Source organism: Equus quagga, chromosome 13 (assembly GCF_021613505.1).
Source record: "Equus quagga isolate Etosha38 chromosome 13, UCLA_HA_Equagga_1.0, whole genome shotgun sequence".
In the NCBI taxonomy this organism is placed as follows: domain Eukaryota; kingdom Metazoa; phylum Chordata; class Mammalia; order Perissodactyla; family Equidae; genus Equus; species Equus quagga.
Genome location: NC_060279.1, coordinates 32051286 through 32066634, shown reverse-complemented (window position 1 = coordinate 32066634; position 15349 = coordinate 32051286). Strand labels below are relative to the sequence as shown.

The following is a 15349-nucleotide window of genomic DNA, read 5'->3' as shown; positions in this document are numbered from 1 at the left end:
TGATGTGCTTGTCCCCCACGTCATCCTTGGGTTCCGTCCTCCTCCCACAACCTCAGGAGACACCTCGTGAGGATTTTTCTGACTTTCTGTCTCTTGTTTTGGATAATGTGGAGGAAAGGGCATGCCTGTGGGAAAACATTTCCCTCGGGGACCTTGTTTCAGAACCAGGCCCCTTTCCTGGAGGGGAGAGTGCGAAGGAAAACCTGGCAGCATGCAAATGTCCAGCATGAGATAGAGGAGAGAGAGAGAGAGAGAGAGAGATTGTAAGCTGCTCAAGGAAGTGCAGGAACAGGGTCACACTCAGCTTCATATTTTTTTTTTTTAAATTTTATTTCTTTATTTATTTAGAGGAAGATTAGCCCTGAGCTAACTGCTGCCAGTCCTCCTCTTTTTGCTGAGGAAGACTGGCCCTGAGCTAACATCCATGCCCATCTTCCTCTACTTCATATGTGGGATGCCTACCACAGCATGGTGTGCCAAGCAGTGCCGTGTCCGCACCCGGGATCTGAACTGGTGAACCCCGGGCTGCCGAAGTGGAATGTGCACACTTAACCACTGAGCCTCTGGGCCAACTTCAGCTTCATATTTTCAAGAGTGCCTCCCACCAGGCCACATGAAGGAGCACCAAGGAATGAACAGGTTCCCACATCTTGGGTAAAATGACCAGAAAACAGCAGAACAGAGCAAGGAAGCTGGTGTGACAGTGGAAGAGCAGTGAACAGATCAATGCCACAAACTTAAAGCCAGCATGGGGATGCTCATTCCAAATCCCCCCCACCTCCCGCCCCTACGAGACTCAGGCCAGAATAGCAGTGCTAAACAAAAACGCATTTGCTGGTGATTTTAAATTTCTTCTTTATTTAAAAAAAAAAAAAGCATTTTTCTGGGTTTTTAAAACTTCTCCAATACATCAATTTTTTTTCCTGCCCCTTAGAACTTCTTTCTTGCCTCCCTCACTCCTGCTCCTGGTGCCGCCTGCCTGCAAGACCCAGATGAAGGACCCTTCTCAGTGGTGGAGATCCGTGAGCTGGAGGGGTCGAGGGTTTGAAGGAAGGTGGTTACTGGTCAAAAGGAGAAGTTCATTTGCACAAAAATATAAACCGTGGAGGATGAGACCAGCACATACACTTATGGATTGATCTACAATCCATATAAAAAAAATAGACCCAAATTGTCATTTTACGTTTGCAATATTATACAAAATAATATATATATTTTTAAACAAAACATACCCGTCTACACACACACACACACACACACACGCACACACACACACACACACAAACACAAGGTGCCAGTAGCCCCTCTGCACTTCTGCTTGTGGGGACAGGGGTGTCAGTAGGCAAAGATGACATGGTAGGTGACCTGGTGGCCATTGTCCCAGGCATAGAGCAGGCGGTCCTTGGGGTTGTAGTCTATCTGGGTGGTGTAGGAGTACTCATTTTCAAACAGCAGCCTGGGGATGATCTGCGTGTTGGTGTGGGTGTCGAAGGCGTAGGAGATGTTGGCGTTGCGCTGGTTGTAGCTGTCCACGGCGTACAGCACCCCGCAGATGACGAAGCAGTTGCCGTAGAAGTTCCGCCGGAGCCCCGTGCGCCACGTGGTCTCCTTCTGCGTGCTCAGGTCCACGGCGTTGAGCTTGCTCAGTACGATGACCTCCTGGCTGAAGCCCTCGTCATCCAGGGCCGGGTAGATGAGCCACAGGCCATTCTCGTCCACAGCAAAGTCCACATCCGAGTGGCCCTGCCACCGCCAGGGTGTGGCCTCCTCGTAGGCCACGTCATGGAGCATGGCCCAGGCCGCCACGTAGCGCTGCTTCAGGTCATACTTGATGATGTTGCGGGTGAAGGCCCGGTTGTAGTAGAAGGCGCCGTTGTACACCACGTGGCCCGTGCCGATCCAGCTGTAGGGGAGCTTGTAGGAATTGCTCCAGCGACCTGCGGGCCGTGAGAAGGCAGGAGGCTTCAGGGCAATGGTGCAGAGACAAGCTGCCTGCCAGGACGGGGGCAGCCCCGTGCGAGGGGACCAGCAATCAGTCAGGGGTCACAGGCCCGGGCTTGTGTCATGGCTCTGGCACTTTCTAGTTTTGTATAGCAAAGCGCTTAACCTTCCTGACCTCTGCACCCTCCTCTGCCATATAGAAATCACAATTCCCACTCAGCTCACTGAGCTGTTTCAAGGATCCAGGCGCTAAGCTACATAAGTGTGGTTTGTAAACTGTTAAGGGCCATGAGAAGGGAGGATGTTTCACTACCGTCTTCTGGACTGGACTCCAGGTCGTACCATGACCCAGGGGCTGGGAAGGAGGGGCAGAGCTGAGAGATGAGTGAGCAGAGGATGTAAGGGAGTATGCAAGGGGGGTGTCCCGCTACCAAGGACAGTCCTTTCACCATCAGAATAAGGTGTCGCCTTTCTTGCCCACTGTCACCACCCAAAGAGATCTGGCCATAATTAAAACAGAGGACAGTGGGGAAGGAAGAAACCCCAAGTGGACCCAACACACCTACCTTGTTTGAAGTTCTCCAGGTTCCGGAACTCTACCAGGGTGTTGCCATAGTAATAATTGGTTACATAAATCCGCTCGTCCTTGGCCAGGGGGTCCTTCATCCAGGCCCCTTCGTTCCGCCCATATGTGTTCTGGGTGGTCGGCCCCGTGATTGTGGACAGGGTGTCCTTGCACCTTCCTGATGGAGAAGAGGTGGATGGAGGCGTGGGGATGAGCCAACAATGTCCCACCCCTGAAACCTTTGCTGGCTCCCCCACCCCCACTCCAGAGTCTGAACTCCCCGGCAGGTCCCAACAGCCCTGTGTAACCTGACCCCAGACATTTTCTCAGCATCATCTCCACACTCCCCTCACCCATCCTATACTCTACTCCTACGCAACCATCCGCTGTCGCCATCCTGGGCCTTTTTTCAGCCACCATGCTTTGCTCCTGCCATCCTCTGACTTCTCAATCCTACAGACTCATCCCTCAAGGATCCAAGCTCCAATGTCCTTTTCTGACACCACATCCTCCTCTGGAAAACCATTCTATCCTCTATGGGATTCCATCCTGCTCCCACAGTACTGTGGATGTGCCTGTCTTACAGGATGTGCCAGCTTACATCTCAACGATGCTGGTGCATCTCTCTCCTCCCTCCATGCCCATCCCCAGCCAGAGCATAAGCCCCAAGGGAGCAGGGGCTGGGGCTTTCCTCTTTGTGTCTTCAGTCCTCAGAATACACAGTGTCCACCATATCGTAAGCACCCAGCAGATGTTCTGAAACTTGGATGAACACACGGCAACATGAGGTGAGGACTCTGCTGGCTGTGACCAGGAACAGGCAGCTCCACCAGATGCTGAGCTGTCCCGAGGCGCTTGGCCCAGTCTGTCTGGGGCCCAGGCCACCAGCAGAGACCAGCCCTGACTGAGCAGTGGATGTTCATGCCCCTGAAGCCCACCTGCCGGGCCCTAGAGAGCTGAGCTCAAGCCTATGCCCCTGTCACCACTGTGGGCAGGATGCCAGGGCCCCCTTCTGGGGCGTGTCAGAGGCAGGGGACCAAGGTCCCGCATAAGGAACTCACTCTGGCTGTAGGAGCCTCCTTCAAAGGTCGAGTCTGCCTTCATGGCACAGAAACTCAGCAAAGTCCTCCTGAGAGACCCTTTGTAGTGATCTAGAGTTCAGGAGAGGCCCTAAAAGGCCACTAGAACTACGCTGGGTTCTAGACCAAGTTAGGAGTCTGCAATGCTTAACATGCACCATTATTATGGAACATGGCTGTGAACAATACTGAAACCACGCATGAGCACTGAGAGCACTGCTCCTCTGTCCCTGCCTTAGTGGGTTAGCGAGGAGCCAGGAAGAGGGCAATGGGAGGGCCGGGGGAGAAGCAGATGCATCCAGCTCTCCCACTGCCCCCACTCCTCCTGGGAAAACACCCCCCACTTGCCCCCGAGATTGGTGCACAGATGGGCAACAGTGATGAGAATAATTGGTCCCTGACATTCACCTGAGACAAGAGAACAAAGGCCTACAGTTCAGATTTGGGGTTCTCTAAATTCCAGGCCACCCCTACTCCCAAACTGTGCTAATCTGTTCCATCCGTGCTGCTCCCCTATTAGTGGTCTGAGGAAGGAGCCCAAACTGGCAGGACAGGGCAGGCGCTGTGCCCTTGGCTGCGGGCCTGAGGCAGCCGGGCGGCTGGAAGCGGGATGAACATTGTTTCCCAGGCAGGCCCCACAGTTGGGTGCCGTTGGCAGGGTTCAGGCAGCTCTGTGTGGGGTTTATTAGGTCCTGGTCTCACAGGGCAGGGAGGGATTCAGACCCCGTAAGACAAACAACAGAACCTACCCGCCAAGGCCTCATTCCCCCACAACTGAGCTCATCAGTTCAGGACAATAAATAGAAGGCTCTGGTGGAGCCCGGGCAGCAGAGGTCTGATGGAAAATATCTCATTCCCTGGCGGAGAGCGGGGCCTGGCTGCCAGTGGAGAAGCCATGCTCCCTCCGCACTGAGGTGAGCTCCAGCGGACCATCCCCAAGAAGAGGCATTTTTATGTGCCCCCTTCCCCTGGCAAAGCCCAGCCAGGACACCAACTCCCTGTCCCAGAGCCACCCCCAGCCCATGCCCCAGAGCCCCAGCAATGGCCATGGGAGCAAGGGGTTTCTGTCAGGGGGTTGCTATGGCTATGCCACCTCTCTGGCCAGACATGGAAACTACAGATGAGCTCCTAGAAGCCAGGACTCATCAGTTTGGATGTGCTGGGTCACTCCGGGCAGTGCCCGTAGCCCTACAGGGTCCTGTCTCAGCACTGAGGCTCCGCAATGGCAGGGCCCTGATGTGGGGTATAGAATGTGCCCGGGGCTTGCAGCCAGAGGCCTGGCCATGGTCTTGGCCCTGCTACTGACTCCAAAGTCTGTGTTGCCTCTAAAATGTCAGAAAGTTTTCATTTCTTCTGCAGTGAAATGAGTATAATATATGCCCTACCTACTTCACGAGAGTGCATGGGAATCCACTCTGATGATGGCACAGTAGGCTGAGTAATGGCCCCCAAAGACATCCAGGTGCTAATCGCTGGAGCCTATGAATGTGACCTTATATGGCAAAAGACACTCTGTAGATGCCATTACCTCAAGAATCTTGGGATGGGGGAGTCCCGATTATCCAGGTGGGCCCTAATTGCAATCAGAAGTATCCTCATAACGAGGAGGCAGAGGGAGATCTGACTAGAGATGAGGAGGCAACGTGACAAAGGAAGCAAAGACAGGAGTGATGCAGCCACAAGCCAAGGAATGCTGGCAGCCACCTGAAGCCAGAAAAGGCAAGAAATGGATTCTCCCATGGAGCCTCGGGAAGGAACCAGCCCTTCCGACACCTTGATTTTAGCCCTGTAAGACTCACATTGGACTTCTGGCCTCCAGAACTGTTGGAGAATAAATTTCTGTTGTTTAAGTCACTAAGTTTGTGGTAATTTGTTCCAGGAGGCATAGGAAATTAATACAGATGGAGTCAGTTTCTGGAGTCAGGCATCCTCATTTCTGTGGGAGGAGGGGAGTCCCAGCTTGCAGCCTTGAAGTCCTGATACCCAGAACCTCGGGACGGATTTCCACTTGCCCTCATACAGAGCAGACGCTGGTGGCACGAAGGGCTACCAAGCACAGGCAGGAACGTGGGACAGACCCTGGTGGTTCGAGAGCCTTTGAAGACAGGTTCAAGGGAGCAGGTCAGGAAACCATGAGGCCCAGACTCATCATCACTGTCTGAGAATCTGAGGTCATTCGGGTGCTCCCACCCTTGGCAGCGAACTGTCAGCCTTGGAGCGAAGACACTGCATGTGGACTCCTCTTCAAGGGCAATGAGAGAAAGATGGGAGACCGTTCAAAGGAGCTGCCGAGAAAAGAGAGCGAAGAGTGTCGCCTGCAACTCATCTCAGAAGTTTTCTCCCAAGGCCGGGGGCGGCTGACGTTTACTGAGCACTCTCTACATATTAACTCATTTAATCATCAATAGTCCTGCGAGGCAGCTGGCCCTGCTTCAAAGGCTCCCAGGGTCTGAAAAGAAGGGGTTCTTCCCCTCAGCATATAAACCTGCTCCAATCTCGCCATCTTGAAAAAATAAATCAGCAAGCAAGAGGCTCCCCGCCATTCCTGGCTCTCAGCTGCGGCGCTCACCGGGCAGGCCTCCCCCGCAGGGTGGAGGGGAGCCCACATACTCATTAACCCTCAGACCCTCAACGTGACTGCTGCCTTAAGCGCTCACACACAGCCCCTCAAGGATGCTCTGCGTTCCTTTTATTCTAGTCAAGCCCCTTGTTGGTCTGAAACCATGCACCGTCCCTGACACCCGCCCACCCACCTCAGGAGACGGTTCCCTCCCTCACTTGGCTTTCACAGCACGCTCTCATGGTCCCCGCCCACCTCCCTGGTCATGCCTTCTCCAGCTCTTTGGCTGGTTTCTCTTTTCTGCCCACCTTTCAAATGCCATCCTTTAGAGGTCCACTTTAGACTCTCCTCATTCCTCCTGCATTCATTGGGCAAACTCAGCTCTTACTGATGACTTGCAGCCCAGAGCTTGTTTCTGAGCACCGTCCATCCAATTGCCTACTAGACATTTTTCTCCTGTGTGTCCTCCTGGCTCCTCAAACTTAATGAATTAAAAATGGAGTCACAAGTGAACTTCCTCCTCCTGTACGTCCTGTCTTGGAGAAAGGCATGGCACACCACCCATCAAGCAAGCCGGGAACCGTGCTCATCCCTGATGGCCCCTTCTCCACACACGCTCCCATTGGTCACTGCGTCACACCTAGTCTGTCTCGCACCTCTTCACCTCTCTGCCCTTCCCTCCACCTCTATGGCTTAGCTTAGACCTCACTGCCTCTTGCCTGGATCACTCCAATTACGCCCTTGGTCTCTCTGGCTCATCTCCGCCCTCTTCTAACCTACCCTACCCAGTAGTCCTGAGCTGCTTTTCTGCTTAAACCCTTGGGTCACCATCACCAGCCACTGCGCAAAGCCCAAAGTCCCTACCCCAGCACATCAGCCCCTCCTGTGCTGACATTCTTACTTCCTGCCATCTCCTTCCTTCAGAGTTCTCAAACTCAAATGCCTCCGGGGGCCAGGTGGGAACTGAAAAAGGTGAAGCAGGCCCAGTGTGAGACATTAGGCAGCAACAGAGACTGGTGGATTGGAAGAGCAGCTTGGCCCGAAGGCATTCAAAGGCAAGACTGTAAAAACATCTTGGCGTGAATTCGGCCCTCAGGTGGCCAGCTTGAGCTCTCTTGCCCATACCTAATTGCCTGGACTCCCTGTGGGTGACCTGCCCAGGGCTGGCCTCATGGGCATGTGACCTGTGCAATCATACAGGGCTCTCGCTCCGAAGGGGTCACCACTGGTTTAATGCTCTGCTGTTGCCATCTTGAAATTCTTAATAATTTTACCTTCGAACTTGTGTTCTATAAGTGAAGTCTAATAGGACAATGGAACGTGTGTGAACACAGGAGAATGCACCCTGTGTGTGTCCGCCTTCCTTGTCGCCCATTTGCATGCAGCATTTGCTATGACTAATGAACACAGAATTCCAGGTGGACCCACTGTGTGGGAGTTCCATCACACTCAAAGCAAATACAAGGTAAGTGTGTTGTCTCTGGGACTGAGTAAGTGGACCTGCCCACCCCAGAGGCGACACTTCCCGTTCGAACCTGAACTTGCTTTGAAGGTAGAAAGAAGACAGTGGTGTTTTAAGAAACACGAATAAACAAGTAACCCTATCACATTCTTTCTTTCTTGTGTTACTTCCCTGTATCAGCCAAGAACTTATGCTAAAAATGATGCAGAAGAAGAGGGGAAGATACGATTCCCTTCCTTTTTAGTCCTTCCTTACTCAATAAGCCGAAGGTAGGGAGTGTTGGCAAAATGTACGTATATCAAGAAGTGAAACAAGACAGACGAGTGAGCTTTGTGCTGCGTTTCCCCTGTTCTGCTAGGAACAAATTCCTAAGTACAGAGGAGCTACGAGATGCAAATTGTGTCATTTTTGGTGCATTCCACATATGAGCTATAAGATCTTATATTTGCATTTAAAACGGACATTGCAAAACATAAAGATGAATGATAAAATTCATGCTAATAATTTAAATTTTTAATATTTCTTCGCTTATAATGACATGAAGTAGCAAATAAAAAAACACGATAACAAAAGAGACAGACACATGCACACCACAGAAGAAAGGAAAAAGCTTTATATTCACCGCCTTTCATGGAACTTCCCCCTGCTTTTTGAACTCGGGCCCCACACTTTCCTGCTGGATGGGGTTCCACAAAGGCTGGGTCACTTCTGGTCCTCTCGGTGGCTCTGGTGCTTCCCACCGCAATGCCACCTTCCTTCTCGGCCCAGCTAACTTTTCCCCATCCTTTAAGATAGCAGGGTCAGCACCTCCTTCCAGAAAAGAGTCCCTCTGAGCCCAAAGCACACTGTGCGTTCCTTCACCACAGCGCTCAGCTCCCTGAGTCGCGGTTATGTTTATGTGTCTCATACACAAACTACTGTCTATATTGTGTCTATATTCCCAGCACCTACGCATCATCAGCGCTCAACACTTTCCTTTAACTGATAAATCTGAATATTGTTCCCTGCTTAGAACCTGCTCACCACCTTTAGAATTAAGTTCCGACTTCTCATGCCCTTTATCATCAGGCCCCTCACTCCCTATTCCAGAATCCCATCCCTCTCCCAGGATGTGCCAGGATGTGTGGGCTTTCTTCAGTACCCCCTCCCCACCTGGCTCATGCTGTCGGCTCTGCCTGGAGGGGTCCTCGGAGCCAGTGAGCTGGTGACCACCCTTGGAGATGGCGCTCCATCGTCAGATCTGACAAAGCCCTTCACTGGACCGTGTATATCACTGTACTTCCCACGTGCTTGGCCTCTTTAGTCACCTGCCCCCCGCCACCCATGGTTAGCCATCTGTGGAAGTGACCACATCTCCCACACTTTCACAGCCAGCACGGTGTAGTACTGAATGAATGAGGAATGGACTCTTTATCCTTGTAGGGAGGCGTAGATCTTATTCCTTGTCCATTTACAAGGAACGTCTCTAATTTATGCTCTTGTTTCTAGGGCCAGAGGCCCCTGTGTTATGACTCAAGTTCCCATGGGTTTGAGGGGGCTGGTTAGGCGAGCCAGCAAAGTGACTCAGAGCACAGTGCACCTGTGGAGCTGGGGGTGGGGAGCTGCCTGTCAGGTGACTTAGGGTGGCCGACTGGGAACACTCTTGGTCCTGAGTCTGAGCACTGTGGAGGCTCTGGCCAGCACTGCCCCTGTCCTTGCTCAGCTGCCTCAGACCAGCCCGCTGACACGAGGTGGGCAGGCAGGCCCTCTCACTCCCACAGCCAGAGGGGCCGGCCAGGCCTCAGGAGGGTTAAGGTCATATGCTTTGTAGGGGAGACATTCTTCAGAGATCGTGATGTTTCCTAGATTCAATTATGAGACAGGCTTTCTCTGGGATTGTTGTTATCCTGACTGTTCTCTTTGTCTGCTCCTCCCTGCTCCCCACCCCTGCCCCAAACCAGCCCCTTCTAAAGCACGCACCAGGAATTGTAGTCATTAAAGTCTGGGACTCCGCAAAGCCTTGGCCATGTGGCACAACCATTTTCTTCCCCTGCAGTAGCCTGAGCAGACTTCCCCAAGCCAGTCGCGCATGGTGACCGGTCCCTACCCGCCGCCAGCCCTGGCTCCCATCACTGACGGGATCTTTCCTCTCCCCATCCTAGAGCCACACTCTGGCCAAATGCTTGTTTTCACAACCAAAAGTAAATTCTAATTTACTTGTTTTTGGAATTTTTCTGAGAGTTTTACAGTTCTCCTGAGGATCATGGTAGACATGTTAGGACATCACAAAATCAGATTGGAAAACTGTGGCATAGGATGTTCCTTTTAAAAGGAGCCCGATTTACTGGCCCCGTGGCTGAGTGGTTAAGTTCGTGTGCTCAGCTTCAGCGGCCCAGGGTTTCGCCAGTTCAGATCCTGGGCGCGGACATGGTACCACTCATCAAGCCATGCTGGGGCGGCGTCCCACATGCCACAACTAGAGGGACCCACAACTAAAAATACACAACTATGTACCGGGGGACTTTGGGGAGAAAAAAGAAAAATAAAATCTTTAAAAGGAGCCCCAGTTAAAACCACGCCTCAAAATCAAAATTGCCAGACTCATTAAACAGCAAACAACCTTTCACAGGCAGCAAAGCAGTGGCCTGTGTCGGTTTCAGCCAAATGATTTTTATTTAACTGATGAGTAGGACGTGCAGCACATCACGCTCTTACTCAGTCAGGTACAGGCAAGTTAGGGGGTCCACAGAATAGGTTCCAGAAAGGAAATCCTATCCACACGAACAGTAGCCCGAGAGAGGCACTTGATGGTGATAAACGATTAAAAATGATTCCCGAGAACAAACTTGCCAAGACTGCATATTACCTGAACAGCCAAACCTTTCCTCTCACTGTGCCACCCTCTCTTTTCACTCCTCGGTATTTGAAGAAAACGCTACATCTGTGTCCATGTCCTGTGTTTTTTCTATAGTAGACTCAAGAGGCAAGAACCCCAGCTCTTCTGAAAAACCCTAGAGGCCAGTCTTTAAGCAAAACCTTACTTCCTCTGTGTGACGACGTCATTCTAGTTGAATAGAAAATTGAGCAAGAGAGAATGTATCCCCACCTCCAGCTCCTACCACCAGGTAAATGGCTGCCAGGACACAGGGTTTCTCCTGTCTGGGTACCAGCTTCTCAGTCAGGCTACTGGAGGAGGACAGAGTCCTAAGAACCCCAAAAAGGTGCATGTTGGGAATTACACCAGAACAGCCCACAGATGGCAACCCCTGGGGGAGGAAGGTGGGAATAGGCTCTGGGTGCTGGGACCCAGGCTGGAGGGGGTGTGGAGTCAGTAGAGAACTCCACTCCTGGCTAGGAAGTCACCGAGGGAAGAGGCTCCCAGGCTGGCAAACCCCATCACTGAGGACGTACAAGGTGTGTGGGTCTACCCGTAGCAGGTCTCCACTGTTGGTATTCCAGCTACCTGCGGAGAGGTAGTGGGGGCAGACTTCTAAGTTTCCAGAGGAACTGTCCCTCCCACCCAAGGGAGCGGTGTGGGAGGTATGGGGGCCAAGGGGAGCTCACTTGCATAACAGATGGGGAGACGGAGTGCTGGGCTCAGGGGGCGGTCCCTAGAGCATGGTCAAGGCTGCCTAGTGCTGATGTGGAAGCAGGACCTCTGCTCGGACCCCAGGGCATTCTGCAGAAATTGAGCAGGACCTGCAGCTTCAGAACTGACAATCCATGCAATGAGGAATCAGCCTTCTACTCTACGGGCAGCCTGCTCCCACCATGGAAGGAAAAGAAAGGAAAAGAAAAACATTCTCTCCTGCTCCCACCAAACTCCTATGGCCCAAGATTTGCCTTCTTGCTTAGCGTCCTCCAGGCCAAGGTTCATGAGATTTTGCCCTGGGGTCCATTTTGACCAGCTCTTTCCCTGCTCCCAACTCTGCCATTATTCCGGGATTTTCACCCAATAAGAATCCCTTGCTGTATCACGGCCTGATAAACTTACTGCAGAAAACCACAGAATATAATGGGAGAAAGAGTCCTTAGCAAAGTTCTAATTTCAACTGAGCCCCACAGAGGGCAGGGGTTTGGCCAAGGGTCACACAGCTGTCAGCGGCAGCGACCAGCAGCACCCGGCAGGTGCTCCCTCCACCACCTTGCCTCTAGCAGTAGCGGGCCCCTTATTCTGAGGAAGGATTGGGAATGAGGCTGCCAAGGGAGCAGAAAATGGGAAGAAGGCAAAGATAGGAAGAAGGCAAACCGCATCTTCTGCCAATTCACATATATTTTTCAACAAGCATTCTGATGAAATTATTATTCAATAGTGTTATTTTTCAATCACTGTCGGCAGTGACTTGATGAATGTTTGGTTTAGTTCTTCTGGGACTAGAGAGCTGTAGCTAGCTCCCACCTCTCTCTCTGGTTGTCTTCCCCCCACACTCTCATCTTTCACTGTTCTCAGAGTCATCTTGTGACCACGGAGCTCTCGGGCACAGAACAGGGCTGCATTCTCTGAGCTCCTGGAACACCCCTACAGCCAGAAGGCTTCCCTTCTCTGCTTAGAAAAGTCCTGTTCATCCTTCAAAATCCAGCTCGAATAAAACCTCCTTAGAAAAGCTTCCCTCGCCTTCTAAGCAGCCACCAAGCTGGTGCTCCCGCTTCCATGTCTGTTTCTCCACTCCTCTGTTCCAGCCTTTATCACACGGTGCCACAGTGTTCCACGCTCTCCAAGCCCGCCTCGTGGGACTTTGCCCTGGGATCCGTTGCACCGGTTAGTCCCCTGCTCCCACTCCTCTATTATTTTGGGATTTCTCCCCCACCTCCCATGAGAATCCCTTGTTATTTCGTGGCCTGGTAAACATACTGCAGAAAACTTGACTTAGCCGTTGCCAAATACCCAATACGCATCACAAAGCGCAGTCCACAGAAAGACCTTGACACATGTTCATAAAACCGCTGATGAAGTGAGTGCTTGGCTCCACTGATGTATACATGCTTTAGAAAGGCAGTTCCCCCTCTTGTCGCTGGCCCACTGTGAGTACATAAACTGTGGACGTTAAAACTGGTCACTGGCCAAAGGCGCACCTCCGCTCACCTTTCTTTAGGAAGAAGGCTGACCATCTGGCCCCTCCCTCTCCTTTCAACCTGTTTCCAGGCTCAGCCTTTGACCTGAACTGACCAGGAGACCAAGGCAAGGTAGGGTGAACTCACCTATGACATTGCGGATGTCATCTTCTTCTTCAGGGCTCAGGGTGGGGCTGGCAGGGGCTGTGCCCTGCCCAGCGGTAGCATCTTCTGTCCTGACTGTGGTGGGAGGCACTGGGGCCAGGTGCGTAGCCTCCACAAACAGGTCCTCAGGAGCCACTGATGGAGAAGCTGAGGCCGGAGGTTGCTGGGTGGCTGTGTGGGCCACGGTGGTGGCTGGCACCTGAGTAGAAGGTTTAAGGACTGCCTCCTCCGTGGGATCTGGCAACACTGAGGTGGTTGGGAGTGGGGTTGAAAACTGTTCAACTGAGGCAGAAAGTGTAGGGTCGGGGACACCGGGAGCTGAGGTCGTGGCCTGTGGCTGTGCTGAGGACAGGGGTGTGGTCTGAGTGCCAGCATCAGTTGTCACAGCGGCACTGGGACGGGGGGTTACTGGCCTCCGGCTGGCAGTGGTTGGCAGGTCGTTATGTCTCAGAAGCTGATCTTCAACCAGCAGATCCACTCCGTTGTCACCGCTGAAAAACTCGTCTTCTGGGAAACAAACACAAGGTCCATTTGTGACTCGGGGAGAGGAACCACCGTTTGATGACCAAGGGCAGGCAGTATAGGGCAGGTTAATAGGAGGGTTTCTTCCCTCAACATGATGCCCTAATTGAGAGATGGAGCCCAGCTGGGATTCAGAAGAAGAAGGTGAAAAGGACCACAGATGGAAGGATTTCCTGTAGGATCTCTCTCAATAGCCTGCTGCCATCCTCCACCCGGGACTCAGGGGCCACCAAGGGAACACACAGCCATGGGCTTTGAAACCTGGGAGGAGGTTCGTCTCCGTCCACTCATTCAGGAGAAATTTATGGAGCATGTACAGTGACAGGGCATGTATGTACATGTACCTGTACAGTACAGTATGGAGCATGTACAGCAAAACAGAGATCCCTGCCCTCACAGAGCTTCTAACTAGTGGTAGAGACACTAAACAATAGATGGATAATTCACTTGAAGGTGCTATGAAAAAAAAAGACTCAAGGAGAGTGAGGAGGGTTCAGAGAGCTGGAGAGAAGGGAAACTTGCAATAATGGATAAAATGGTGAAGATGGGACTCCAGGCTTGAAGGAGGTAAGGGGGTTAGTCAAGCAGCTATGAGGGAGAAAAGTATTCCAGGAGTAGCAGTGCAAAGGCCCTGAGGCCAGAACATGACAGCTGAGGAGCAGTGAGGTGGCCAATGTGGACAGAGCAGAGGGTGTGAGAGGAGAGTAACAGGAGTGAGGTCAGAGAAAGCATGGGAACTGAGTCATGTAGAGGCTTGGGTGCTGTTGGACCTCAGTTTTTATTCTGAGTGAAATGGACGAGTCTGCAGGGTTGTGAGCAGAGAAGGAATATGCAGAGGCAGAGATTTCTTAGAGAGGAAACGAAGAGGCCTAACCACAGAAGAAATAATTGGTAAATTGGCTTTTTCTGCTCATCAAAAACACTTTTAAGGAACTGAAAATACAAGCCACGGGCTGGGAGAAAATATTTGCAGTACATACAACTGACAAAGGACCTATTCCAGAATATGTGAAAACAAACAGCTCCCGCATATCAGTAATAAAAAAAGACAACAGATAGTTAAAAGCGGACAAAATGATTATGCCAGTGGATGGGTGATCATAAACTGGAAGGAGGCAGAGGCGGGGGGCGGCGGGGGGTCAGGAGGCTGCGGCGCTGGACCAGGCAGAGCAGGGAGAGGCGAGGCTCGGGGCTTCTGAGGAGGGCTGGGCAGGGAAAAGAAGGATGAAAGGGAAGGGGGCAGGGGGCAAGGAGGAAGACAGGAAGAGGAGACAAGATAAAGATGAGGCAAAGGGAACATCTGCTTTCTGTGAAATAGTAAGAAGGATGCAGATAAAGGGGGAGGTGCTGGAGACTCAGCTGGGAAGCCCAGCGACCCTGGAGGAACAACCTGGAGAAGCCCACTATGTGGCTCTGAGCCAGTCACTCCCCCTCCAGGCCTCAGTGTCCTCATCTGCAAATGGGGAGGACTGGACTGGAGGACACTGAAGTCCCTTCCAGCTCAACCATGCTCTGCCCTGTGGGATTCTGCAAGCCCAGAGAAGTCAAGCAACTTGCCCAAGGCCACTCGGCAAGCTGGGAGGAAGTGCATGAGAACTCTGGAGGATTCGTAATCACAGGGAATTTTCAGGTGACCCAGCTGGCTCGGCGGGGCCACAGCAGTAATCAGACTGCACAAGGGATGTGCGCTCACAGGAAGTGCATCTCCACAGATGGACACGAATGGTGACCCTGCTCCCTGCCCCGCCCCTGCAGTGGCCCTGCTGACCGCAACTCACGCTGCTCCTCGATGTCGTTCTCCTCCTCAGGCTCCTTGGCCTTGTAGTAGGTGATGCCCCGAATGACCGTGGGCTTGGAGGCTGGCCGGCCCCGCAAGTGGACCTGCCTCTGCAGGGGCCGCTGTGGCTTCACCACCTCGGGCGGAGCCAGGGGCCGCGTGTGCAGGAGCTCGATGGAGTTGATCTGCTGGGACACGGTCTCCTCCTGCAGAAACCGCTCCTCATACTGCTCCTCAGAGGGGAACA

General features: G+C 52.4%; 1 protein-coding gene across 2 annotated transcripts in view; it reads right to left on the bottom strand.

Annotated features, from left to right (window-relative positions):
• Nucleotides 1-859: 859 nt before the first annotated feature.
• Nucleotides 860-15349, bottom strand: part of OLFML2B (olfactomedin like 2B) — a 36101-nt gene continuing 21611 nt past the window's right edge. The window contains exons 5-8 of one of the 2 annotated variants that reach the window (XM_046683758.1): nucleotides 15104-15335; nucleotides 12786-13310; nucleotides 2508-2684; nucleotides 860-1937 (exon numbers count right to left, since the gene is read on the bottom strand). In XM_046683758.1, coding sequence (XP_046539714.1) covers nucleotides 1336-1937; nucleotides 2508-2684; nucleotides 12786-13310; nucleotides 15104-15335 — 1536 coding nt within the window. In that variant the 3' untranslated portion in view covers nucleotides 860-1335. The remainder of the gene's footprint in view (nucleotides 1938-2507; nucleotides 2685-12785; nucleotides 13311-15103; nucleotides 15336-15349) is intronic. The other variant, XM_046683759.1, reaches the window with a different exon arrangement.